The 27,607-nt window shown below is 43.9% G+C and overlaps 3 protein-coding genes across 8 annotated transcripts; all 3 read right to left on the reverse strand.

Annotated features, from left to right (window-relative positions):
• Positions 1 to 364: 364 nt before the first annotated feature.
• On the reverse strand, positions 365 to 12,523 carry LOC131893000 (uncharacterized). 5 transcript variants are annotated; one of them, XM_059242922.1, is made up of 11 exons: positions 12,494 to 12,523; positions 12,363 to 12,423; positions 7,546 to 7,742; positions 7,036 to 7,311; positions 6,614 to 6,803; positions 6,192 to 6,265; positions 5,999 to 6,094; positions 3,799 to 3,930; positions 2,314 to 2,444; positions 1,924 to 2,173; positions 365 to 902 (listed from the first exon to the last, which is right to left on the reverse strand). In XM_059242922.1, exons 3-11 carry the CDS (start codon positions 7,714 to 7,716, stop codon positions 852 to 854), a joined length of 1,371 nt encoding a protein of 456 aa, XP_059098905.1. In that variant the 5' UTR covers positions 7,717 to 7,742; positions 12,363 to 12,423; positions 12,494 to 12,523; the 3' UTR covers positions 365 to 851. The 5 variants fall into 5 exon arrangements, with proteins under 5 accessions (XP_059098905.1, XP_059098913.1, XP_059098922.1 ...); XM_059242930.1 differs by lacking the exons at positions 12,363 to 12,423; positions 12,494 to 12,523 and adding an exon at positions 8,248 to 9,023 and having other exon boundaries at positions 1,924 to 2,170; XM_059242939.1 differs by lacking the exons at positions 12,363 to 12,423; positions 12,494 to 12,523 and adding an exon at positions 8,248 to 9,020 and having other exon boundaries at positions 2,314 to 2,414.
• Positions 12,524 to 12,767: 244 nt separating this feature from the next.
• LOC131892961 (dymeclin-like) lies at positions 12,768 to 20,376 on the reverse strand. Of its 2 annotated transcripts, none has more exons than XM_059242851.1 (8): positions 19,930 to 20,376; positions 18,900 to 19,046; positions 18,608 to 18,814; positions 18,084 to 18,529; positions 17,495 to 18,015; positions 17,263 to 17,428; positions 16,453 to 16,793; positions 12,768 to 13,135 (listed from the first exon to the last, which is right to left on the reverse strand). In XM_059242851.1, the coding sequence occupies exons 1-8, from the start codon at positions 20,082 to 20,084 to the stop codon at positions 12,995 to 12,997; spliced, it is 2,124 nt and encodes a 707-aa protein (XP_059098834.1). In that variant the 5' UTR covers positions 20,085 to 20,376; the 3' UTR covers positions 12,768 to 12,994. The 2 variants fall into 2 exon arrangements, with proteins under 2 accessions (XP_059098834.1, XP_059098828.1); XM_059242845.1 differs by having other exon boundaries at positions 18,081 to 18,529; positions 19,930 to 20,375.
• Positions 20,377 to 22,734: 2,358 nt separating this feature from the next.
• On the reverse strand, positions 22,735 to 26,648 carry LOC131880448 (uncharacterized). The gene is made up of 2 exons (XM_059227094.1): positions 25,571 to 26,648; positions 22,735 to 25,144 (listed from the first exon to the last, which is right to left on the reverse strand). The coding sequence occupies exons 1-2, from the start codon at positions 26,044 to 26,046 to the stop codon at positions 23,251 to 23,253; spliced, it is 2,370 nt and encodes a 789-aa protein (XP_059083077.1). The 5' UTR covers positions 26,047 to 26,648; the 3' UTR covers positions 22,735 to 23,250.
• Between the last annotated feature and the right edge of the window lie 959 nt (positions 26,649 to 27,607).

A 27,607-nucleotide genomic window follows, 5' to 3' on the forward strand; every position in this document is an offset into this window, starting at 1 on the left:
GGAGAACAATTGAGAACAGGACTTTATGCAATAAGAGAGCCTAAAGAGTCACTTTCATTCTGATTGCGGAAACACGTAAAAAGAAACCAAAGAAGTTGTGTAAGCTAATAATCCAGTGACAACAGTAACATCATCTCGACTGTGTCATTCTCTAAATTGGCAAGTTTCTTTTTATGAGTGTGTAACAAAATGTGTTGAACGTCAAATCTCACCGTACACATATTTAGTTCAAGCTTGGTGAAACAAAAGATCTTTTGGAGTGACATTACTCAACCTAGAGCTCTAACCAGATACTAATAATGACTGGTAAATAATGAACCCGAACTTTTGGGGAACTAGGCTTAGATAATTGGTAAAGCGCGACGGAGATCGACCATTTTTCTTTTTTTCCGCTTCACGATTGAAAGCCATCACTGTGGAAAATCCAGGCTTTTGATAATAAATCTTTGTTTTCGAGGACCGTTAGGTTGAAGGGTACATAATATTGTAGAATTGAAATTGGATTTTTGATACTAGCAATGACGACTTGACATTTCCTTCTTTTCGTGAGCAACAAAAAAATCTTTTTGTGACGGATTAAAAAGATGGATGAAGCTGGAATGGGCAGGCAAAGAGGTTAGCAAGCGCACGGGCACTAAACAAGGGTGGCAACAATCATAGTAAAGTGGGGAACAAAAATAGTTGCAGTAATGGTTTTCGTGATGGAAGATGGTTCATTAGGCGATGATAGCACGGATAGGTAGGGACATCCAGCCTCAGAAGTGGAACTCGAATGAGGTGGATAGCAATCCCCTGTGGACAGGAAGCTCTCGATGGTCGGTGTCCTTGAAGGGCGATTTGTCTCTTCCACTTCACTTCACGGGTAGTCGCTCTAAGGTTATGAGCTCAACGTTGTTCGGGGCCTAAGATAAGAGCATTGCAGAGTGGACATTATTAGTAGTAAGTATTGTATCTAGTATGCACAGGGCGATCGTTATGACTCTAAAATTTTAGCTGCTTCTAATGAGGACGCTCCTAAGGGTGATCTCATCAATCTCATCGGAGCCAAAAACGACAAAACGCCTCACCAGTGAAAAGGGTGGAAACAAGATTTATAACCAGTAAAACTGCACCGTTAATCATGCATTAAAGAATTGCCATGTCAGAGATGGAGCAGATGAGCCAGTCAAAAGGTAAGTGAGTCTGGCTGGATCGCTTTGGGCACGTGGCACTGTCCCATTCGGTGGTATTCTTTTCCCCGATCGAGAGCGACTCTACACGCCCTAAATTATAAAGCCCTACTGGTCTGGTCCACGGTAAGGCCACAATCGACGGAGGAACTTGGTATGAGCATCAACTGCATGGTACGCACACTAGGGTGGGTAGGCCTTCCACTGCGACCATCATTCTCTTGAGCTCATCTTCCTCTCGGTCTTTATCGATCTTTTCCTTCTCTCCTTCCCCCGAAGTGAGGGGCCCTACAAAGGAGGAGTTCCACGATGATCGAACCCGGCAAGAGGCTCTCTCACATGATGAGAGAAGGAAAAAATAGATAATGATGGATTGATCTTTTGGATGGTGGCACTGCACTAAATGAAACTGCACACAAAGCACTCGACGATGGTCGACCGAAGGGAAAGTAAGCTCTTGCGTGTTCTTTTACTCGTTTCCTCTACTTGGAATAGAGCCTCGCGAACCGACCCTTGTCATTATGCCCAGGTTTGGGTTTGGCCTTTCACTACGTTCTCATGGTCTTTTGTACAATTACGATGCTTTGTCCTACTATTGTTTTCTTGCGAACCACACCTAGCATCAGCACAAGATTCAGCCGAAGCACATTGCGATGCATAGTTTTGCAATTTGGTGACAAGCTGGCCCAACTGCTCTGTGTTCCAAGTATTCGTCTCGTTGTAGTGGAAGTGCTAATTTGACATGTCTACATACCTTGTTTAGCTCTGGATAATGTAAAATCTTCATGAGGTTCTCTTTTTGGTTCCTTCCGTCCCTGGGGGCGCCATATCCGGGTTTTCCCCAGAACCGCTCCCAAGACTCAAAGTGTCGCTTTTGTTCCTCTTGTTCATCCTTGTGACGTTGCTGGACCCCTTGTTCTCGAACTTGAACTTGGGTGTGGAGCGTGTCAAAATATTGTCGTTTCTCCTCAAGATTGCGATTGGAATTCATCAAATCGGGTCTACTGCAATGACGTGTTGTCAAGGATAAAACGAGGCTCAGACATGAGAGTGCAATTGAGAGTAATTGGAAAAGGTCATGAACGAGGGGAAATCAACATACTGTATGATGTACCTAAACCCCACCCTCAAAGCCCCTCCTTACTTCTTGGAGTCAATGAGTTGCGTGACATCTGTGCTTGGGAAGCCATGGTTCATCAAATATCCGGTGGTGGGGTCCTTCCTAGGTTTGCCCGTGGCTTTTTCCTTCAAAAGAGGAACGAGTTCAACACCAACCTGGCGAAAAGATCCAGAAAAGGCGAGAAAGAAGCAAGAGTAAGAGATGAGAAAGGACAGAGAACTACTTTACTGTACGTAGAACTACGTGGAAATACTCGACATACAGAGTCGGCCTATTACAGCGGAGGGAAAGTAGTAGTGAGATGCCAAGAAGGCACTAAACCGATTTGCGCCGGGTATGAGGAAGAGTGTGTGTGTACCAACGAAGAGTACATTATTCCCTTTCACTCTAGTAAGAGTAAGAGGCCGCCACCATGCATTTGGCTCAAAAGAGAAGAGAATTGGTTGAATAACTAAGTGCTTCTGTCATTAATCGAGAAAAAGACCAGAAAAGAAGGATGCTCCTCGGATTCTTGACAGCCGACAGCTCCATGATTCATTCATACATAAGGATCATCCATAGCACCCTTAAGACACTTCGCTTTGTGCACGCCAAAGAAGGCTCAAGGCCGCCGCTCCATCTCGCTATCCCTTTACTTGCTCACGTACGAACGCACCATAGACTCCCCCTTCTTCCTCCCGACTGGCATAAACCCATAAAATGGGCATCATCATCGCCAATTTCGTAGCCCACAAAATTTAGGAGAATGACAATGCCATCTTTGGGGTGCTCAGCAGCCTCAGCAGCCTCAGCAACCTCAACTCCTTTCCGTTCACTTGTCTCAACCTCCATCCGTGATTGATTCTTTCGAACCGTCACAAAGATCCAACATTGACATTGACGGTGAGCGTCGTCATATCATCTGAGATTCACCGTTGAAATGGGCTGTTACAACCCAGTCACCGATGCGGTGTTCAACAATATTATTTTTGCTTTATTAATCTCGCGAGCGATGTCCGACCTACCCATCATTTTCGTACGCGTACGCACTGCACAAGGATCGTGAGCATATGACGGGCTCATCAGATACTACTAAAAGTGCTGCTCGTCGCTCTGTATCGAAGTACATCATGGATGATGCGGATTAGATTTCCGATATTGCGAGTACGACTAGTAGGTGGTGTTTGCATACCATCAGCATTCCGTCCTCTTACGTCCAATGTACGTAAGCACATGCATCACTTGGGTTGTTCTGGGGCCGTCGTTTCAAAATATGGACCAAGGGACGTAATCTCAAAGGTTGAGGAACGGGTGCTGTGCTATCCACTGCGTAATTATGCTACAAGAGGGAAGTGCCTGCTAAGAGCCCAGCGAGAGAGAAAACCCACTTTACAAGCAACAAAATGGGAAATGGGCAAACCATTTCCGGATGAAGAGACTCGATTGTCGAGGGGAAAACAGCTTGGATGCGAAGGGCTCAAGTGATATCATGCAGACAGCGGATGTACCATTATGATTCAGTTTGCCTACATTATTATTGATCTCTTGGTGCTCTTCATCGCGTCGTTGGCGCACCTCCTCGATCTCCTTTTTCATATCTTCGGCTTCATGGTGACGGATATTGTAATTCCTCTTCCGTGGATCTGCAGAGCCACACCAACCCTATGTCAAGGAACAGAAAGCAATGAGAACAATGTGGACTTTTTCGACTTTTAATCGAGCTAGCTAAACATGTATGAATACTGGTGTGTTGTCGATGGAAACAATTGGATCATAATACACAAGACGTACAATGCGCACAGTACCAGGCAGTATTACCATGCATAGTGTGTAGTAGATACTGTTTGGCAACACAAGGCACTACTGTAGTATGTAGGTCGTGAAGGGGGAAACGGGTTCGTTCTCGGGACCAAGAAAAAGGGGAGAAAAGAGGAACGGAAGACGGGGAAAATGAAAAATTGACAGCAAATATCGGGAGGGGGTAATCGTATCTGGACTTCAATGCCAAGATCTGTCGCCAGACACCCGAAGCACATCCAGAATGATTGAGCTGCCACCCGCCCAAGTCCACTCCGTGCCACAAGCTGGCCATATTGAATGAGCCAACCCACACAAAGAGTCTACAGACTTACTTGACGAGAAAACGGAGTAGGGAAAGGAAAACTTTCCATCATCACGATCAACCAAATGGTCGAAGAACCCCGACCTCGAGCAACCAAGTGGCCAAAAAGCCCCATGCACTCGAAATCCGCCCCGCTTGTGTCCTGGCTATTGCCAACACCAGCACCAACACCACCACTACTACTGCTACAGCTACAGCTCCAACTAATATTGCTCCAACAACAACTGCTAGTACTACTACTACTGCTCCTACTATCATTATTATTATTATTGCTACTACCACAGCAACTACTAATACCATTGCTCCATTGCTACGAGCCCCGCTACCACCTCCACTATCAACGACATTAGGCCATATGACACGACAAAAGTTTTATCGAAGTCGGGAAATTCGGAAGCACGGAGGAGGGATAGTCATAAATTCACGTTAAAAGCCGTTTGATTTATTTTCCAAGGCATACATATTTGTCATGAAAAGTTCTTCAGCATCGCTGGTTTATTGGCTGTTGGCTAGCACGAGTTGAATACAGATTTATTTTATTCGTTCGATACGCTGTGTCGGTTATACGTAGAACGGCTGGCTCGAAACACTTATTTTATTCCCCAGCGAAACTTCAAAAGCCTGGTGTGATTTTGGAGGCAATATCAAAAGATTACTTTAACAGTTTTTCTGGCGAACGCTTCAAATGTTGCTATAGCTTACTCAAAAATTATGATGAATGTTTAAAAGTCAGTCTCTTGCAATTGAGAAAATTTGCAAGTAAAAGTTTTTTTTTCGTGCAAATAAGGATCATTCTGCTAATCCCCAAGATGAGCATATACTGTGCCTCTGTGGCTATGGATCTGTTTCTTTATGAGCATCATTTGATACACGTCTAACTGACGTCATTTCTCAAAACAAATTTAAAATCTTGAGTTTGACTTCTTGAGAAAATCATGATCAAACTTAGTTTTCCTTGTTGAACAAGCTCTCCTTCGTAAAAGGTATTCTTCGTTGGTTTAGACATTTGAATGTAGTTTTGTGTCATTAATATAAAATCGAAGCCCAGTTTCTTCACATACGCCGAATTTGAGAATGAGGATAACGAAGAAATACGCTCAACCTATTGGTAAATATCTATCTTGGTTGACCTCGTCCCGTTATTCATCATCATGACATTTAAACTGCAAAATCGAGAAAGTGAAAGCAATTCTGCCATTGAATCGTTTTGAGCCGCTAGCAGTTTTAGATCAGACTTGGACGTGTAAGTCTTGTAACATAATTCCAAACACACCCTACTGTTGGTTCAAGTTGGAAAGGGTTCAAGTAACACACCATGCACTAAATAGATAATAATAATAATAATGATAATATTTTAACGCTACTGAGGATAACACTTCGAGTAGCGGCGGTAAAGGTAAAAAGAAGCATTTGCCACATGCTGTGCATGTCAATACAGTTTTTCGTCCCCTGCGACTTTGAAATCATCCCTGTGGATAGGCTGGTGGGACTATGGGTTGCTGAATACAAAGGATTCTCTTCTCCTTGGTTAGTGGGTTATCGTTGAATCGCTAAATCACTTCCTACAGTGCACCTCGTGTGTGTAATAGTCAAATTATGGCCACTTACCATTTTGTCGAAGAATCCTTGGCCGGTGACCGCACTGTCTCTCCAATATTTTCCTCCTGGACCGGGTCGCCCCCATTGGTTGCCCTCGACCTGCTCCTGTAGGTGTTCAGATATCCGCAACATTAGCCAATTTCTTCCCTCCTTTCCCTCCCTCTCATTCTCGTGAACTTCTATTTGATTTATCTGAACCTACCAATTGCTTTTCCAATGAAATTTCCCGCTCCTTTTGGGTCCTCTCGAACTCCTTCCTCTGACGAATTTGTTCCTCTAGAGAATACAAAACGACATGGTGGGATTAGTAGGGTACGTGGAACTTGGGGCTAGTGGTGTTGTTGCTGCTGATGGTGGTGGTACGCGTATATTGAGAGAGCGAATGAAAGAGCGAGAGTGGGATGAATAGAATTGATGGAAAGCCATAAGAGCCACTGATCTGCGGGGACATTCATTAAGGAATAGGCCATTTGGAGAAGGATATGTGAATTCGCTTCAATTGAACGATTCCATGCCTGTCAGAGGCAGGGATTTGTAGGCCTTGGCTAGGATTGCCTTCTAGCCCACTCAATAATACCCATCCAATCATCATCAGAGATCAGAAAGGCGGGTGGGTTGACTTGCCTAGCTCTCTCTGGTATTGAGCCTTGGTCTCTGGATTTGATTGATACCGAATGGAGTTGAAAATGGATTTCTTTACGGACTCGTTTTCCTGAAATCGGATTTCTGGAGCTCCAATAACGGTGGTACGTACACGGCCCGATTTGGTTCTCACTGGAGCTCCACAACCTGGCCGACCAAAGGTCAGGGCGTCCTGCAAAGAAGCAAGTACATAGAGAAGGACGATGCAGGGTGGGTTGCTTGGCACTTGAGAGGCTCCATCCAGCATCCAGGATAGCCGCCAAATGGTCCGAGGAAACAGCTCATCGAGCGCACCACATACATAAAGACAGTGAAGGCCAAAAAGAGCACGGACCACCCAAGAGGCATGTAGGCAGATCGACAATTCAACAATTCGGCAATCAAATCTAAATTAGCCCACTTACGTGTGGATCGTCGCTTCTGTGTCTGCTGCTAAGCAAGTCATGGGCGGAGGACATGGCAGGATGACCCTCAGACGGATGAGAATACAACCCTCCATAAGATGGATTGGTCGGAGACTGCTCTGAGTAGAAGGACATCGGGGGTGGGGGCTCATGGTAGTCGTGTTTGTGTTCCACGTCTTGGAATTGGTACTCGGTGAACTTTTTCTTTCGAATGTTTTCCGTGGGAGCTCCATGCCCGGGTCGGCCAAAGTGCTTGAGCCGTGCCAACTCTCTGATCTACACACACGTCCGAGCCAGAATGAAAGAGACACATTGACATAGAACCCATTAGCTTTTCCGATCGTTACCCACCAAGAATGGGTGACAATAGTTGTTAGTGCTCGGCGACTCGCTTAGTCTCCCAAGATAATGCCCAAGAAAACATTGGTGTTGAATTGCAGCCAAACTCAAACTGAACCCACGAGTGCTTCCATAATATATCGTTACACCATTGTCAATAAGCTGGCCTACCTGTTCTTGTTCTTTGAGCTCCATTTCCAAATCTTCGCTCTTTTTGGCCCGCCAAAGAGCTTTGCCCTCTTCCATCATAATCCTTTCTCTTTGTCTTCGGCGTTCTTCAGCAGAATTTCGTTCCATCATGTCCACATAGGATGTCATATCTGTAGCAGCTTCCTGATCCATTCACTCGACGCCAATTATTTGATGCTCTAAAAAGATATATAGATCCATTGCCATTAGATTGTCAGGGTATGATATGATTATTTAGACGTTTGGGCCTGCTAGTTAGTTTGGTGATAATCATCTCCATTCAAAAGGGATGTTCTGCGGAGAATATATCGCAACTGACTCAGTATTTTGATGTAGAATTACTGATCAAAACTAATGATAGGGGTTACATAATCAACGATCCACAAGGCCCTTGAGCCTCCATGAACGCTTGATTTTCACTTCATTTCCCACTACTAAGAGATCGTCATAGCCCCAATGATGATAATAGTCATTGTAAAACCGTTAGTCGTTAACCCCTTGCTTTAAGACAACGAAGGAATAGAAAGACAGACAAAGGTTGCTGATATTAACAATTTTACCATCTATTACTGATGAAAAAAGGCCTCTAGTAATCATGGCTCTTGACTGGTAATTGAAGTGGAATAAAACACGCCACAGATTGAGTGAACCTCATTGGAGATTACGTGGATGGATGAAACTTACAAGAAAGTCAGGGCTGATCGTTCCTCGATCCTCGAGGTCGGATTTCAATCAAGTGGACGAATTGATGAATGAGTGAGCTGACGAATGAATGAGTGAATGAGGGAGTGGCAGTGAATGAATGATCTGTCCAATCCTTATTCAACTTGAAACGAAAGGCTGCTTTCAAGCTAGTCTGCGTCTTTGTTTGAATTGTGCTTCCTTTGTGAACTCTGTGGTACTTGTCAGAACGAAGAAATATTCGCGAGGGACCAACTCCTTTTCGGCAGGGACAGTATCCTTCAATGAGTAAACTCGGAGAATGGAACTCATCCCAGCCAGTCTCTAAAACTTGCACCACAATCAACCCAAACACCAGTTCGTCGGCGGGAAGGCAGCCAACCACCAAGTGAACAAGCAACCAGGACAAACCATCCAACCATCCATGCATGCAACCAACCAGCCAACCAGCCAACCAACCAAACAATCCGACTCCGAGGGGGTCGTCGACATGGGGAAATCCAGGTTGGGGAGAGGGGCGATGATGGAATTTATTGATAAATCAACTCGTCTCATCGCCTTGACAACCGTGAAACCTTCGTCGGTCTTCTCGTCGTCTCCAAGTGACTCTGGCTCTTCCCTCTCCGGTTGAATGTTTCCTCCATTATGCACCCTCCACTCCACTTCAATACAGTACATACGTACACTTCTTGCACCACATACTATTTGTAGTAGAGGAACATTGTTAGCTAACTCAATCCGACACGGAGAGAAGTGGAACGCGCGATTGACGTTGCTCAAAAGGCCACGATCCTTTATATTACTGTCCTTACGTACGGAAACCAGGATACTACAGAGCACAGAACATCGAAGGCCACAGAACAGCAAGACTGCATAATATTTCAAAACAGGATTTCTCATCTTTTTTTAATCCGATCGAACAAACCAAATCAGAGTAGCGCCGTTTGAGTGCGATTGCGTCAGGAAAGTGGAAAACCTTTCTGGAGGCTGGAAAAGTGAGAGAGTGAAGGAAGAAGGGGTGGAAAGCGTACTCTACATGCAGTTTGTAGGGTAAACACATGGCTGCAGAGAACATCATCGGCATTCACGGCCTCGTCCCATCTACCTTCCTTCTTATTATCATTACCTCTCCGACCACAAACCCGAGGTCGAAGTGAGATCCACTAAGAGAGAAAGACCAAAGGCTTTGCTGCAAAACAACTTGCTCATATTTGACGGCCCAGAAAAGAGGCCAAGAACATGTTCTTCGATGGGCTAGAGTATTGGCGGTTAACCACTGAAACATGAACCTTCTGTTCGCCGGGCAACTCTTGCAAGCATAAAAGAGCCGTCATCCAAAAACTAATTCTTGTTCTTGTCAAGGTGAAAGAACCCTCTTGACGCGGCCATCCGCCCGTCCGCCTGTCCGCTTGCACACCCCCACTACCGAGGGGCGGCAAGCCGGTCTCATGACATGATGAAATGACTCACTACTAGCTGAATGAAGCCTTTTTTATGTCTGAATGTTATGTCAATGCAGATGACCATTCGCTCAAGGAAAGAATGGAAGAAGTCAGGGAACAGATGGCCTTCAGAGAGAAAACTTGGGAGGACCCTTTTATGGCCTTGCCATTCGTGCATCTAACTAATTCTGCTTGGATGAAAACCCACCTACCTACAGGAGGTACTTAACTACACTTGGAACGACTTGGACAAGGTCAACTTTGATGTCTCGTTAAATCACCACTCAATGAACGTACAATGAACAGAGAGCCATCAACTCAGTTCAGGCCACAAGAAAAGCCAATTTGCGTAGTCAAGTACGATGGATGGAGCGAAAGGGTTCGAAATCGTTTGGTTGTATTGGGTACATACACCTTGGAATAAAAGTTTGGGACTCTGCATAAAAATAAAGAAAAATAAATTTCTCAACGCTCAAATGTTTTCTGCTCTCTCAATAACTAATGATTAGCAATTTTGAATAACGCAAAAAGTCCAAATTCCAATAATGAAGGTCGTTGCAGAACTTGGAAGTGCGATTATCGACTTCAATAAAGCCGGCCACAGCAATGGCAAAATCAGAGCACTGTTTGGACAATCAGAGTGACTTACCAAGGTGTTGAGGACCACTAACAATTTTTCCAAGGAGACTGACAGAATGGAGGACAAACGAAGCAGGGTTCGCCTGCTTGAAATCCAGCGGGATGACCTTCGGCCTGTATGTTGGACATCCGAAAAACTTCTTACCTTGCAGCCTATCCACAATTCCCAGACTGACGGGGTAATTGGCAAGACCTTCTGTGACATTCCTCTCAAGCATCAAGCAATTTCTCGCCACCAGAAGCCATAGCCTATGATGGTCTGGGCTTGTGTGATGTCGAATGGAAAACATGCCCTTGGGCTTCATTTCCCCTAGTGTGAAGGTGAACCAGCAGAAGCATTTGGACATGTTGTTAGCTGACGTCATCCTCTGGTTCCAGAAAACAAGACTGACCCATATGTTTTCTCACAAGATGAAGCATTGGACCACACCACAGCAGTTTTGCTTTCATTTTTTCTCGTTTTTCTGGGACAAAATATTGTGGACTCCGTCAACCCCTGACCTCAACCCAATGAACTTTTCTGTCTGACCCACACTTCAGGCCAAGGCTCGCTCAAGGGTTAATGAAAGTGCCGACGCATTGAAGCTCTCCTGCAAGCGTGCATGGGCGTCAATGCCCGAGGTCATGGTCATCTGAGTCTGAGCCCAGGTCAAACCAAGCATTTCCTAGGTGATTACCAACACAGGCGGTCACATCAAAAATGTTAAAACAAAACGTAGGGAAATTAGTATGTTCTCTTATCGTACAAGAAAAAATAGCTCAATAGCTTTTGCCATTAAAAAGACATGGCTAAAAATGCAGAGTTCCATAATTTTCTTCAATGGTGTAGGCATGCGAGGGTATGTGCTACATTCAGACCATTAAATAATGGACATAATGCGAATCTAGTCAAAACAGAACTCACATCTCTTGATACAAAAAAATATCGGCTTTAAGAATGATACAAACAACACACACGTTCTCTTTAACGCTCTCTCAAAACGTCCGGGTTTCTCATTCATCGGCTCATATCATGAGGCTAAATGGAATACCATCAGTCTGTCGATCTCTTGGCTATGTGGAATCCAGTTGTATGTAAGAGACGGAGTAACAACAGATGGGTAAGTAATTGATTGTCTTTCTTTTAAAAAGAATACTGGTCATTTCCAAGAGAAGGGACTGGACCAAGCATCGAATACCGCGTTCAAACGCGACATAGGTCGAATATATTTCAGGAGTTATTTTATTTCCGGGTTTGGTAGCTTTACTTCCTCTCGATGGACTTCGATCTCGGTGATGTGTTACACTCAAATCCCGATATTTTCCTATGGTCCAGAACAGCATTAGTATTTTTGTCTGTCTACTTAAAAAAGTTAACCAGACCTCATATCCCTTAAATTGAAATTATTTGAAAATAAAGCTCCAGTTCTAAGAATTGAACTAGGTAATAAATCGATTCTTTGTCGAATTGTTATTGCTTGAACAATAGGTATTGTGGCATCAAATTCAGACCAATTCAATCTAGCTAAGAAAGGTTTCATTGTAACAAGCAGGCATGCAAGTTGAGTACATCATTTTTGGTTTTTACATAATTTTGAGCAAATGACCAATGGACCAATACAAAAGAAATTTCTTTTTTCCCAAAGCTTTTACAATTCAAATATCAAGTGATTTGAGGCTTGTTCTTTCGCCATGACAGTTTTCTTTCTTTGCACCTTTGTCAATTGTACCAAATGTAGACCAATTTCTGAATTTCCCATGGCATTCTACTAGCTTTTTCTAGGGCCAAAAGGATCTCGCTCTAGGGCTTTACCGAGTTAGCTATTTGATTTCCGTGGTTTTCTTCTTTATAGATCCGGCTCGACATTTTTTTTTACAAATATATATAAAATAAGACACAAGGACCAAGAATTACTCTGACATTGAGAAGTCTGCGTTCCGAATGTTACCATCAACAACAGAAGGAAATTGAATTTCTTGAAGTTGGAATTCGGACCATGAAATTGATAATGAATATAGAGAACAAAACGTAGCTTAATGCATATTTTATATACCTACCAGGTGCGATGCAATCACTAATTACACCTTTCATGCAACTTTGACAAGAGCAATATTTGGACTGTGAAGAGAGCAAAGAATTAACTTTTTTTTACATAAACTAAAGATTGGCACACCGTCTCCGTACGTACTATTCAAGGGGGTTCAGCTGATGCCCAAGTTTCTGTAAATGATCTAGGAATAACACTGGCCTCAGCTTCAACTGTCAAATCTTGATGGATTTGTTCAAATTGAGCTTTAAAAAGAAAGAAAAACATGTCATGGTTACATACCCACGGTTACATTAAAACTTAAAAACAGCTTTCCCAAACACCTTAAACTACTTGTCTAAAAGGGTACTAATGATTTCATGGCACCCGGTAAATACGCACATTACGGAATTGCAATCAACGATAGTACTAAAGGCCAGATCAAAACATTGCGTTCGGTTTATTTTTAAGTGGTTGAGATGGATCACGTCAAATGATATGCAGAATGAATAATTATGTCTTTAGCTGCCTCAATAATGTTCTACTGGATGGTAAAGCTGTTACAGGAAAAGATACCAACTCGTCAATCCTATTATCCAGTTGGCAAGTAACAAAATACCTAGTTGAGAAACCAAGCAAGCCGTTGGTGGCTGGCTGTCCGTCTTAGTTATTGCCCTCCATGGTCATGGGCATGAACTTCTGATTCCAATAGAGCTTTCTCGAAGCCAAGCTCCACAAATAGGGTACGAAGAAATCCTCGGGTTGTTCTTCTTCCACGTATTTGAATTTCAAATCAGGAAATCGCTGAAACAACAAATTTCAAAATAACCAATATGGGGTAGGCCAATCCACCCTTCATACAAGAAGGCTCTTTTCTTGAGATTGAATAACTTTATAGGAACATTATGCGAAGAGTCTCCGAAACGAGAGCATCTCCGCGTTTACACCCAACTTACAAATCATCAGTTTTATATGAATAGCAGTGTATTATGTTTTCTGAAATATTGACCATTTCCCATACTCTGTGAGGAAATTGCTAGAGATCTTGGAGACAATCTCTGATTGCTCTCTTTATTGGAGGACCAAATAAACAATGCTACAAGTAAATACCATAATAGTGGAAAACATCCCAGGCGTATTTGATGCTCTTCAATTAGTTATCCCAAGAGAAATTTCTCAAGCTACCGTCAGTCCTTTTCCGTGGATGAAAGCCACCACATTATCATGAACACACAAGTTTTTAAATGTACTATGTTACAAAAGGGTTCGAATGGTAACCCTCTTTTGGCATTCATTCTACTGCCGTGGTCCCAAGGGAAGATGGATTTAAGTTGCCTACTACCGACACTTTTGGTTGTTATCGACATTCGACAAACATAAAAGTAGTCGTCCAGTTGCATGTTCTTCATTGCCAAAGAAGAACAATACGGACAAAAAACTTGAACAAACTTTTTCTTCGGCTCGAGGTTTGCCAAGTTCACAGCAAGAACCGCCGTGAAAGAAAGAAAAGCACGAAGGAGAAGGACGAAGGGAAAAGGACAAGTGAAAAAGAAGACGACTGGGGAAAGGAGACCTACCAACCAACCGACCATCCGACCGACCGACCGACCGACCGACCGGGCAAGGAAAAGAGAAGGTGGTCGTTTTGGTTTATGGTGTGCTCGAACTTCAACGATCGTCGTACCTTTGGCATTCTATTTTGACCTAGATAAATCGATCGGTGGTCAGCCACTTGGTAAAAATGTTATGGCCCCGCTCTTTGAGTGTTTTCAAAAGATGGCAAAAAATCGAACACCACACACATCCGTTGTCAAATTCCAGCCAGATGGCATTGTTGTACAAGCTAGGGAGCTTTCCTCTACCCACAGATTCATTGGAAATCTCTGAACAAAAAAATGTCTCTCATCGTGTATTGTTGATAAAACAGTCTTCAGTACATATCCAGTAGATCCAGCTTGCCCATTCTTGATCTGAACTCTGATCTTATCATTGAGCGCAGTTTACAACACCAAACCACAGGCACAAAGGCCCGAAGGAATGGTGTAGCATGTAGAAGAGCAAATACGAGAGAGAATATGGTGCAAGGGCAAGTTAAGAAGAGCAAATCCAGTTGGCTTTAATCTGGATCAAATGGGGCGGCATAATGCGCCAAAGAGGCAAATCTCGATTGCTATGAAGAAGCGACTGCTTGTTGGACCAAGACATATATCTTTTTTATTTGATTGATCTGATTTGTTATGAGAAGTTTACCCACCCAACGTTCAAGTGTTCAAATGGTTAAAATCAAACCTATTTTAGGTCAAAAATAGAGAAACACCAAAAGAAATCAGTTTTATTTTCTTAGGCAAAATAAACACCCGTCCTGCTCATATTCCACTTGGTTAATGCAGGAATTTTTAATCTACCATGGAGTTCTCGACAAAATCGGAATTCAAAGGGATGCTTGTACATGTAAACACGTATCATTCAATTAATGGGTTAAAGGATAGTATAGTGACAGTAGTCGTCTTACTTTACCAACTCATTACAATGAGAGTCCCATTGTGACGAAGGCATAATTTTCAAGCAAGGAGATCGAGGTCAAAAAATCAATCAGGGCAACACTGCCCGGCTCTCTCAATCCTCGAGGCAAAATGAGGTATCCTCCTTAAGCTTCAAGAACATAGGACTCCAACCAACTCGGACGCCAAGCCAAGGGTCGTTTATTAACTGTGTACATAGCTCTAGCATACTGCATTGCCAAGATATTGTAACAGCAGACTCGTAGCTATGTTGGATACTCCAAACACAGAGGCCTTAGGCAACATGACCAAAATATTTTAATCGCATTTTGAAGTTCAGCATAAACCATTTTCATATTGTGGTTCATAATGAACAAAATTAAGCTTGGGGCGAGGTTGGCCCTTTGGTTATATTCATATATAATCATCGGAACTAAAAAAAAAAAAAACTGAATGAAAAACCTTTTAACATGTTTTTGGCAATTTGAGAAGAGAGAAAAGTATGCTTTTTTAACTTTTCTACTTCTGTCACTACTTTTTAATAAAAATAAAAATGTAGCATTCTTTACAATGCCGAATAAGTTATGTTATATTTAAGCACCTCAAAATATTTTGAGACAACATTGATGGCACTTCAAATTTTAATTCAAAATAAGACTATTGAGTAATAAAACTTGACCTCAAAAATTATTTTAGCCATGTGCTTAACTCCTTCCCTGATTTTCTCGAGTTCTCACCGTCATGAATTCAGGACGAAATACTATTTTTATTCTTTTCTACGTAATTGGAGGCGTTTTAAGGCTACTAAGGACGATTTTCTATTGTGAAAAGAAGTACCACTTGGTAAAACGTAATTTGTACATTTCGGCTATGACACTATTTTAAGCGCATGACATAGAACATGTATGCTGTCTCGTCAATCTGCAAGTCCCAAGTAAAAAAATATCGGAGCATTCCAAATCTTGCCATTGCACAGATAAGAGTACAATTTCGCCCGAAAAGAAAACCAGTTTCGGTTCAGTCAGCCCCTTTTTAGCAACGTCTTGGCATCTATGCCTGACAAATTAACGTCGTCAATTGGTTTCATTTCAAAATTTCACTTACGATTTCGTTATTTTCGATAAACAGTACCACTGAAATAAAATGTGGCATCATGCAATGGTAGCCCAATTACATTACCTAATTTTCCCTTCATCAACAGAAACAGAGAAAGAGGGAAGATCAAACCAATAGTGTTTTGCTTTAGATTTAAACAATAGAAATTTCGTAACATCGTAACTGACGAAACGAAAAACTGATAGGAGAAGTGTCGAGCCACAAATTCATTTTTCAAATAAAAAAAACTAAAAACCACAAATATGCGTACATCTAGAACTCTGTTAGAGATCCAGACAAATTGGCAAAGAATAGAAGATGGAAATGCAATATCGTTTATAAGTAAAATATCCGAATTACGTCTAATAAAATGTTTTCAATGAAAATTACTTTAAGCTTGAGTGCGATTAGTTATGATTATTTGGAAATGTAATAATAGCAAGTTCGGGAGAATAACTCGAATTGTATCACAAGTTCACGATGATGTGCTAGAGTGAAACATTTAGGAGTGTTGAGAATACTCACTGCGAGTTTTTCCTTGGGAAATCCAAATGCAGTTTCTCTGATGACGTCTTGTACCTCGGTAACACTCAGAATTCTTTCCTTCTTATCTTGCGTCAAGTCTAATCGGGCTTGGAAGAAGCTGATTATCAGTTGGATGTTTTGGCAAATGTCTTGAAAGTTTGGATGTGTGAGGAAGGGCTGGAAGACCTCTTTTTTGTACAGCAATGCATAGATTAAGTTAGCGTTGGCCTTGATCTGGTGGAAGAGGCAAGAGTTGACTATCTCGAGAATCATACGAAGCACCTCCTCCAAAGCCGACACATCAGCTAGAGCTTCAGCCAGCGGAGAGTCATCACTTAAACCTAGAGCCGGATAAAAAGACACCAAAAAAGAAAGGAAGAATGAGAGAAGACCCCAAGATTAGTAGTGTCTTATGACCAAAAAAAAGATCTGATCACTTGCTAGTAAGGCACAAAAGACCTAAAATCGCTCGCTCATTCTCTATCTCTCTTGGGTGGAAAAAGAGAAGAATCGTAATCATGAGTCAGCACACTCGATCCAACCGTGGACCGAGTCAGACTAACCTCAGAATCGGGTCTCAACCGAAGAATGCCATGCACGTCGTCTTTTGTGACAAAATCCGTGCTTCATGATATTGTTCAATGTACAGTAGTGATGGTGGTAGTAGATTAATCTGCACCACTGCCATGATGGTACTTTCTTTTGTGAGGGGAATGACAAGAGACAATTCCGTTTCCACCGGCTGATCATCGACGATCTTGCGAAAGCTTTCAATCCCCGCCCTAGATGCCTTGTTCCGTCTTTCCTTACCCTCGATTTCTCCTACATTGTGCAACGTTCCGATAAGTCTGGAATGCTTCTTGGCCAAAGACTCGAACATGGCGATCAACCGCTGGCTTACGTAGGGATGAAGGTTCTTGAATTGTCCGGACATGTTGGCCAAGGATGCCAGACAGTTCGAGTGTAGGTACTTGTCCTTGGTTAAAGAACAAAACACGGCTATGAGACGCAAAGTTTAGATAGCAAAACATTTTGCACTCACTCGCATCTTTAGCATGTTGTATTGAATGGTCCGGATGATAACCAATATCACGATACCTCCCAAAGATATTTGGCTCAGAGTTCGCTCTGCGTACCACTCAACGTTTTTCAACATGATGTCGTGAACAGATGTGCTGAAGAGGTCGTCCTCGCTCAATATCAGGAGTACAATAAGCGACATATATATGTGGTGATTGGTGCTATCTTTGGCGAAATAGAGCGTCTTCAATATGGGAATCATCAAGGCTTCAATGTTCGAAGAGGCCAACAAGTATGTCCGAAAATGGGAATTCCGATGGAGCAAAATGTAAAGCACCAAAGTAGATTCTTCTTTGTGCATGGTTTGACATAAGGTCTCGAAAAGCAGACTAAAATCTGTCCGACAAGCTGGTGATTGTCCGTTCTCGTCCACCTTGTCTGAAGGCTCTTGAGCTTCCTGGGCGGCCAAACTTTTCTTCTTACTACCGGCGTCATCAGACTCGACGTGTTGGCCTGGTTCGTTGTCCTCGACGTGTTTCTCATCTAAAGGGAAAATCCCATTATGACTGACATCATTTGTCACGGGGATGGAACGAAGGTAAACTTACTGCCTGATTGGATATTGGCACAAGAAAATAAGGCGCGCCGGAAGGGATTCGGAACACTGTAGTTCTCCGTACAGTAATTTGTGAGCAATAAAAGTAAGAGCACCGATAGATCGGCCAAGGGGGTCGAACTCTCCGGAAACCCTTCGGCTTGTTCCTCATTGAGTGCGGGTCCAGTCACCGAGCTGTAGCCCATGGTTAAGATGTTCCACATGCCATTGGCCAATCCCAAAACTAAACTACCCCCTTCCTCGCCATAGTAAGAAGCCGGAGCCGGACTTTGGGCAATGTATCGTTGAAGTAGAACGCACGTCAAGTCAGCAGCTTGGTCTGAAGTGAGAAACGCCTGCAGCGTTTTCACTTGGAATGAAGGCTTAGCGGAGGTCAGGGTCGAAGAGAGCAAGTAAATGAGCACACCCACACTCTCCACGTGCAATTTCAACGTCTGGGCCCTGCAAACCAACAAAAAATATTTGACAATGAGTTGGAGGCATTGAGTATTAGACCTGAAAGATGCGACTCGAACTTACGTTAAAGGTAAAGAGCAGATCAGATCAATCAAGCTTTGAATGAACTCCCGCAGTAAATCTCGGTCCATAGTTACAGTAGGGTTGGCATCGGAATCGGCGGTTTCAAACTGATGCCAAAGATCTTCTTCTTTGAGCCGTTCCACCATGAACTTGAGGACAAATCCGCTCAAGAAGAGGATGTTCTCGCTCTGTTGGAGAAATACCTCACTGTCCATTCGAGGTGATTAGCGAGAATTAGCGAACCTTGTGGGCTGCTAAGCATGTACAATTTCATGATGGATGGCGTTCTTACCTCTGGGTCTCGAGGGCGCATACCAATTCCTCTTGTCGATTGAGCCATATTTGAAGAAGAGTGGCCACATTACGAGTCTTGAGGTTGTTGACGCATAAGCGCTTGAGAGGCTCCTCTGTGACCCGCTGAAGTTCAGCCCAATCGGATCTGCCAAGAGGGAAAAACGACCCAATCCAATCAAAGAACGATCCTTTCTTTTCAAATTTGGTACACCTGAACTGACTAACTCAAGGGCATAAAATGTACAGGGCGTAACAAAAGTGTGGATACTCATAAAGATGGTTCTAGTGCATCAACTTAAAACTGCAAGAACCAGATCATAACCAGGTCACGAGGACTTGCGTGAGTATGCCTTTAAAAATGTATTATTATGATCACATGAAAACCTTCTGAGATATCGCCTTTTTAATGACTTTACTTGAGACCCATTGATCAATGACTCATGGCATTCTTTTTTGTTGCTTTATCGACACTCTCTGGGTTCAGGATGATTTACTAGGGTATCTCGATGTGTAGCCGGCCCCCTGGCATTGACAAGTTAAAACCTCCACTTAGTTAGTCCATGCCCAGAAGCCAAAAGAAGGCTTCAAGTCATGACGTGATCGCCAACGGTGTTCTCTTATCATTAAAAGAAGAACATTTTTACATTAACCTAACTTAACTTAACCGCAAAACCGCAAACGATAATGAAGACCATTCAAGTAAAAAATCCATATGCCGCGAACCTACAAAATTGGAGTGCCACCTAATTGGTGCCATAAAGGGTCCGGCAACCAATGATGATGTCATTAAAAGAGAGCAAAATCTCCAAAAGCCTCGGTTCGATCGTAATAGATTTTGCAGTGCAAACTCACCCAGTCAGGTACACTATGTGTGTGTGTACCCTTTGGTGATATGATTTTTGTTATTCTTGTTCTTGATCTTGGTCACTAGTTAATGGCCTACATAGAGCCAGGCTTAAGACGCTCCGCACTTTTGCTATAGTTACCACCCTGCTTGCAAGGCCACGTAAGCGTCTGATAAAACTTACTTGAGGACAACCCTAGGATAAGGTTGGGAAATGAGCGTGTTCCACAAAGGCAGCGCCACGGGCAGGTGTTCAGATGAGATGAACCGAGACAAGCTCTCGTTGGCTGTGACCCCACCTTGAGGAGCGTGGCTCAATTTAGACACGGAGGAACCCATGGGATCGACCGGTCCTCGGTACGAGCGAACGAGCAAACGACTAAGTGCTGAGTGATCCCAACGTCTGTTGCCAGGGGCCAGAGCGTACGTACACTAAAATGAGGAGTGTTGGATTTCGGAGCCCGCCTACCGGTACACGGCTGCTGGTAGTGAGGAATAAATAGCTAATTGGTCGAGTTGAAGGCTTCACTTAACAAGGGAAAAGTGGTTGAATGATGACGATGATCAAACGATAATAACCCAGGCAGTCAGTCACACAGGCACCACCACAGATGCACCACACGACCTTATTGATGACGACAGGAAGCAGGTTTGCGAACTCATTCTGACACCAAACCGTCAGACAAAAAAGCAATGGAATCATTGAATCTATTTGCGGCCATTGTTAACATTACAAATAGGTAGGGGAGAAAGAAGAAAGAATTCAAAAAGATGAAAAGGGTTTAGTGTTTTCTACACTTAAATCCTAGCTGATTAGGTAACAAAATCAGGAATTCGTGAATCATCAATGATCATTGAAATAAAACCTTAAAACTGCATCCAATGAAACATCCTTCCAGAAGTATAAAACCTAGGCTGAGCTCAAAACCACAAGGCTATCTCTACCCCTAAGAAAATGCCCGAATGCGTCACCCATCACTAGAGAGGGGGTGAAAATGTAATCGCATATTTTGCAAATTTAATGCAATTATTAGTTAAACTGCATATTTCTACATATTTCCCGATTTAGCAATTGTCTTTGCATATTTTGACTGTTTTGGGGGACAGAGTACAGAAAATCAACTAAGATGTCAGCAACTATTCTTGAGAGGTCATGGGCGTACTTTTCAATACAGGAGAGGAACTTAAAACGAAAGTACAAGTCAAATCATTATACGAAATTTGTATTTAAGGTTTTAAAACGGAGTTGCAAAAATTGAAGATTCAAAAGGAACAAAATGGTTTACAAACAGCTTTTCCAGAAAAAAAAAATATTTTTTTCATGCATGTGAAAAAGTAAAAAATTGGTGCATGGATATTTTCAACTTAGGGTAAAGATTGTGCTTCAAGTATTTCAAATCTGTTAAATTATCGGAACTGATCACCGTACTGAGTTGAGTTGTGCTACTCGAGATGAGACATGGAGGCCACAAGGCCTGGAGCAGAAAGCTCTACAAAACCTTGATAGAAGACGTTCAAGCAGTGTGCTACCTCCTAATCAGATGTATGCCAACTGAGTGGGTGCTTAATCAACTGTTTCTCCCAATCAATTACACAACCAAGAGGCAACACAATGCTCAAATGTCTTCTAGCAAGTTGCAGAAAGCTTTCCTCTACAGTCCTGGTGGACTCCATGGATAAGAGGAGCCAGATACAATCAGTTCAGTTGATTTAGAAACTTTAAATTTGGAATGCAGAATTGTGGGTAAGTAATTGATAATTTTTAAATGAAATTGAATCAAAACATAGATACCTTACATGTTTTGATTCAAAACTATGGCATTCATAGTTCAGGCCATGATAGTTCTATAAAAGCAACAAAAAAAAAAGAGTCCCAAACTACCCATGACAATCATTTTACCCCTGGCGGTAGGAAAATACTGAAAAAACTGAAACTGTAAAAACTGGAATGTTTTTATGCACATATTTAGGTTAGTAATCTTGCATATTTCCCTCGTCTCTACCCATCACAATCTTGTCAAGCTCACTGATTTCGCTAGTGATTGCAACATGGCCAGATTCGTAAACTCTGGCCAAATTATCACCAAGTGGCAGCCCTAACGAGAGGAATTGATTTCTCAGCTGGCTAGGTCGTCCAGCTGCGTGCCCCAGGAAGACGATAAAGAAAGTGGAGCGAGCCGGGCTGGGGAAAGCCCTACACGGCCGCCCATGCGCTCTTAAACATATCCTTAACCATGCCTTAACACTAAGGAGGTTTTGTGATTGGCTGTCATGGCAATTTAGGGGTGCGCATTTCAGGCCCGAGCCCACACCCGCCCTAGCCGGTGCCCTAGCCCAGACACCTGTTTTGAAAGCTCGTACCTCGGAGCTAAGCGCTTGGACGTTAACCGGTATGACACTACACTTGCCAAAGTGGTCAGCGGATACTCATTCTGGGTAAGGTCCTAGCCTTTACTCAGAGGTACGGGTGCTTAAAAAACTCGCCTCTGGTCACTTGCTCCGTCAAGTGCCATGGTCATTCCGAATATCATGATATCCCACCTTCAATCAAGAACTCGGTCATGTACGACATGTTTTCAAGAGGTACCCAAGGGCGACGCGGCACACAAGCTGTGAGGAGACAGTTAGTGCAAACGCCGATCGTACGAATCCTCTTAAGAGTTTTATTCCATTAGCCGGACTCGCTGAGTCCGGCCTTGAGTCCGGCAAAAGACTCCAGCAAAAGGCTCGTGCAAAAGACTCGAGTCTTTAAATAGAGTCAGGTCAATCAAAAAGACTAATTTATATTTTTTAGAAAAAAACACTAATTAATTTTGACGAGCCGGGCTAGAGTCCTTTCTAAAAGACTCTAGTCCGGCCAGTTCCTCCGAAACAGTATAGTTAACCAAAAAACGTGGAGGTACTGGTAGTTTGAAAATCTTGCGTCAAAAGTACTTGTACAGTCTTTCGGGTACATATTTCACTTTTTACCGCCTGATCAGGCGCCGAATAAGTCCAGTAGTTTTATATTATTTCTTTAGGTAGTTAACAGCGAATGCATGAACTTGGTAAGACTTGAGGAAACAATAACACAAGAAGGATGTTGATGAGACCGGACAATTATTATCGCGATAAAAGTAGTACTAATGCTGCTAATGCGTGATTATAATAATAGGGGTGGTAATGATGTTCGTCGATGCTCATGAAGATGCTGCTGATTGTAATAGTGGTAATGATAATAGTAATCAAAATGATGGTGAATGATAATATAGATGATGCTCCCACCCTAAGGTAAAGCACAGATTCATGGAGATAGCGCTGTGAAGGCTGGAGTATCGGCAGACAAACCTCCATTCTAATAGTAGGATGATGGTTAATGAATCGATCGTCAATAGCCACGTTATGAATAAGACTGATGATTGAGCATGTAAAATCACTTCCGATGACATGAGAATGATCGCGGTGGATCGGTTGTCAATTTAAATGTGAAGGGGTGTCAAGGGGAAAGGTCACCCACCACCCGTGACTAGTCGTCCACGTCCCAAGGTTTTGCTGATACGTGAATATTGGTCGAACTGCTTGAATTGTTAGGAACCGATTCCCCCCAAGTATCTATACTGTATGGAGTGGCATCATCGCTGTTGCCGTTGGCACCAGACCCCATAGGCGGAACTGTGGAGGGCATCTGTCCCCAGCCCGAGCCATTCGTGTCCTTCCTAGGAGGGGTACCCCAGCCCGAAGACTCTTCGGCGTGTGCCGCCACAGGACTCCAGCTCGTGGCTCCGCTGATCAGCTGTTTTGAGGAGGAGGAGGAAGAAGAGCCCCCCGCAGAGGGCACGTTGTAGTCAAAGTCCCGGGACACGGACGGCTCGGTAAACGAGCTCACTCGGCGTGGAGCCTCAAAATTCGACCTTTGCGGCTGGTGCAACATGGGAGGGGGTAGTTGCTGGGGCGGTGGCTGTTGTTGTTGCATTGGCTGTTGAGATGACCAGTCGCTCACACCCACTCTGCCAGAGGACAATCGGCTCGGATCTTCACTGCCACCCCAAATAGGTGGAGTGGGATCTTTGTTCCACGTGGATGAATCATTCTGCCACTCCGAATTGGAGGGAGTAGATCCCCAAGAGTTATTTTCGGTACTTCGCCTCGACAACCCTTTTCCACGGTAGTTGGTTTCACTTTCCTTCATGGAGTTTGATCTGGACCAATTTCCGCCGAAAGGAGTCCGATCTTGGTGCCGTTCATTACTCCCCGTACTCCAAGGGACCATGCCTGCTGGTGCAGTGGCTGGGGGGCCTAGACTACTCGAGTGACTTTCCATGAGACCAAAATCATTTCTGGGGGAGTTCATGCCCAAGGCACCGCCCAGCCCTCCTGACAGAATGATATTATTACCTGGTGGTTGGTGAGAGACATTGCGCACAGCCAAGGCATCTCGTCCAAGAAAACTGTCTCCCATGGCCCCGAAAGAGTTCAGATCTTGGGCTTGCATGGGATCTACAAAGTGACTTGCACGATTTCCGATTTCGCCCGGTAGATCTTCATCCCAAGATGAAATACCCCCGGCCGATCGGAATGCCGGTGGCCCGTAGTTTTTCCCCATCGGTTTCTGCACTGAAGGGGGCATAGTGTTACCAGGATGAATAGGACGAAAATTTGGAGGAGGCACAGACACATCCGGAAGTATCATTGGTGGACGCATGTCCATCGGAGAAGAAATCGGAAGAGGTTGCTGGAGAGCTAGGGCAGCCAGAAGAGCTAAATTCTTCTCTTGTGTATTGTTGCATGGCACCTTTTCCACATGAGGCAAATTGTCCAGCACGATATTAGTATTACTCACGTCCATGGGAGAGAATCGTGAATAAGTGGGCATTTCTTGGGCAAAAAAATCCTCCAAGGTATGAGTCAGTTTCCAGCGGCTTAAACTTAGCTCAAGAACAAGAAGGATACAGCCCAAGGCCGGGCCAGATAATGCTTGGGATTGATTCGAGCTCGGGCTTCGGATTAGACATAACCTCACTCGTTTCAACAACTCTGAAAACTTTTCGGGGACAATGCGTTGTAACTCAGGACCCACAATCTGCACTTGTTTAGAAAACACGATCAAACTCGAGTCAGTGGGATGGTCCAACACATCCATGAGACACGTCATAATGGGACCCGAGAGCGCGTCAATGGTGGTTCCATCTGCCACCCTAACACGTCGGAAGACCTGACACAGCAAAGTCACTAAGTTCAATTTTGTGGAGATTTCCAGGTCTGGGAGGCGGCTGAAATCATCTTGAATCTTGCGCAGAAAGATGTTTCGGCATTTGACCCCTTCAAGCTCTAATTGACTCAGACTGCCAAAAAGGAAGGCTACTTGAAAGCCAAATGTTTCGGATTCCAAGGCTTGCGAGTGAAGTACGTACATCATATCACTGAAATTAAGACTCAAGATTTAGAATCCTTCAAGTATACTTTATTTCAGGAAATGTTTATTGCTGTCAATGGTTCGAAAACTGTCACGAAGGCCGACTACTGTTCGACTACTGGTTATTTAAGTGTATCTATTGCTCCTTCACGGCAAAGCACAAATGTCTCAAATGGCATAGTAGATGCAGGTTGAATATTCAAAGCGAAATTGTGGCTCAATTGGGTTCAGTTAAACACAAAGCCGAACTTTGATCGGGTTTATGGGCTAGATCCCTCCTATATTAAAGTGGTTATTCGGCTTGAATAGCGACTACAGACCTAGGATGGGCCACGAACTCACCAGCAAAGTGTTACAAATCTAACTCTTATCAATGGCACAAACAGTTTCCCATGAAGGATTCATTTTTAGAAAAATCCCCAATCGTACTCACGTGAGGTGTTTAACGGTCTGGCAAGTCTCGCGCACTTTGAGAGCTAAAGCTTTGGACAGATCCATGGCCTTCTCTTCCTGGCCCCACCAAGGCAACGCCATGACTCCCTGCACGATGGGACCAGCCCCTTCGGTTAGATTGAGTAGCCCGCTACCCACGCCCGTCTGGGGTCGACGCAATCCACTTCCCACTTGAGTCATGGGTGGGCTGTCTTTGAGGCGGCGTAATCGCCCGCCACCATTGCCAGCACCGGCTCCGCTGCCCATGGCATCAGCCAAACCTTCGGACGAGTCGGAAGGGCGTAGGTCATGATGGTCCGAGGGTCCCTCATTCAGCGTGTGTGAATCCGAGGATGCAAGTCCGGTTAAGCCCTCGGAGGAGGGATCGGCGGAATAGCAATCAGACGTGGTGGACGCGTCCGAGGACTTGACATCTGGCATCAACCCCGTCATAACTTGGGGTTCTTCTTGGGACATTCCGCCCACACGGTCAGACCGCTAACCAATCCCACACTGAAGATGTCAACTTCAAATCTCGAATGGACTGGTCTTCTATTTTTTTGTTCTAGGGCTTCAGATAGAGGTTGATGGCTTAGTAAGTGACCTTCATGACAGTTTGGAGCTCACGGCAAAACCACCGCTCATCAAGGCCATCATGGTACCTAACAGATCGACCTTTTCCACGTTGCAGCCACTCGGTTGAAATGGTGATGAGCCGTAGAGACCCGTCGCAGACAATTACTTGAATAAATAGGCAGGCAGGCAGGCAGGCAGGTAAGAGGGTAGATGGAGGGGTAAGTGAACCGGAGTTGAGGCCTCTTCCAAACAAATGCGGGGACTCGTGCTGACCGGAGAAGAACTTTTCAAAGGGTTTTCTCGCGCTTTCTCTTGGCGGCTGGCCGAGTCGATGAGGCGGTGCTGCAGAGGCTCAACCCGACCTTTGGGGGTCAACAAGGATGCACAACAATTACACCTTCATAAGTGGTAGTCCTTGACGGGGTCATCGGACGTGCTCATCAATCCTTGATCATCCTCGTGTTGTTGTCCCTGGAGTTTCCAATCTACTTTGCCTCCTACCCTCTTCTTACGACTTCAACAGCTCCCAGAGCCGCAGCACGGCAAGTCGGCTCTAGATATTTTCATACTCTATGCTTGTTCGCTGAAAACACGGTGGTCCGGCAGGCTGAAAGCCCCTTGCAACAGAATGGGCTTCCCGGCCGGATCATCATCCATCTCTTGGACAGGCTACCTCATGGGCTGCTTGCGTACACGCTTCCACTACTAGTAGCAATGAGATGGACATAGGCCGCTGTTGGCTGTAAAGCACCGATACGAAAAGAGTGGGCAGGCAAAATAATTTTGTTGGCCCCTATACTCGAACATAAAGGAAAACGAGCGATTGTAAATCAAATAGGTTCATCATAGATTGAATTGATCGATGTTTCGATACTGCCTAATTCCTCGTCCTCCCCCCCCCCCTCCGACTAAGATTTTCAACCTGATATCGGCTCTAACTCACGTTTGGCCTAATATCGATGATCACGAGAGGTACCAATTTGGAATTCCCTCGGAACGGCCAAAAAGGCCAAGCGCAACCTTTTTAAATCTGGGTTCTCCTTCTCTCGTTCGTTCATGCTTCTTCATATTCGGATTTCAAGCCTGGCCCTGACAAAAAGAGAGAGAGACATGTGGTCGGGTGCGCTGCAGATTTACCCGCGTAATGATCCACGTGCGCATCAACCGAACTGGTCGATATTTCATTCGAGAACACAGATTTTGATAAGTTCGATGTTTCTTATCTATTGCTCGTTCTGTGGTGTGGTCGTATATTTTACTCTAACTATAGATATCTTGCAGCTAGAGCTAACGCCGAAATAAAGCAAGCTTAATCAAGACCTAGTTTTGGTTTCATTGTCAGTAGTCAACCATTGGTGTTCATGCCACGGATGGTATAAAATATTGAGAGTTTGGGTTAAAATCGACCGCCAATGATATTGAGTGAGTCTCTGGCCCGGATAGGTTGGATTGATTGCATGGA

Source organism: Tigriopus californicus, chromosome 1, assembly GCF_007210705.1.
Source record: "Tigriopus californicus strain San Diego chromosome 1, Tcal_SD_v2.1, whole genome shotgun sequence".
In the NCBI taxonomy this organism is placed as follows: Eukaryota; Metazoa; Arthropoda; class Copepoda; order Harpacticoida; family Harpacticidae; genus Tigriopus; species Tigriopus californicus.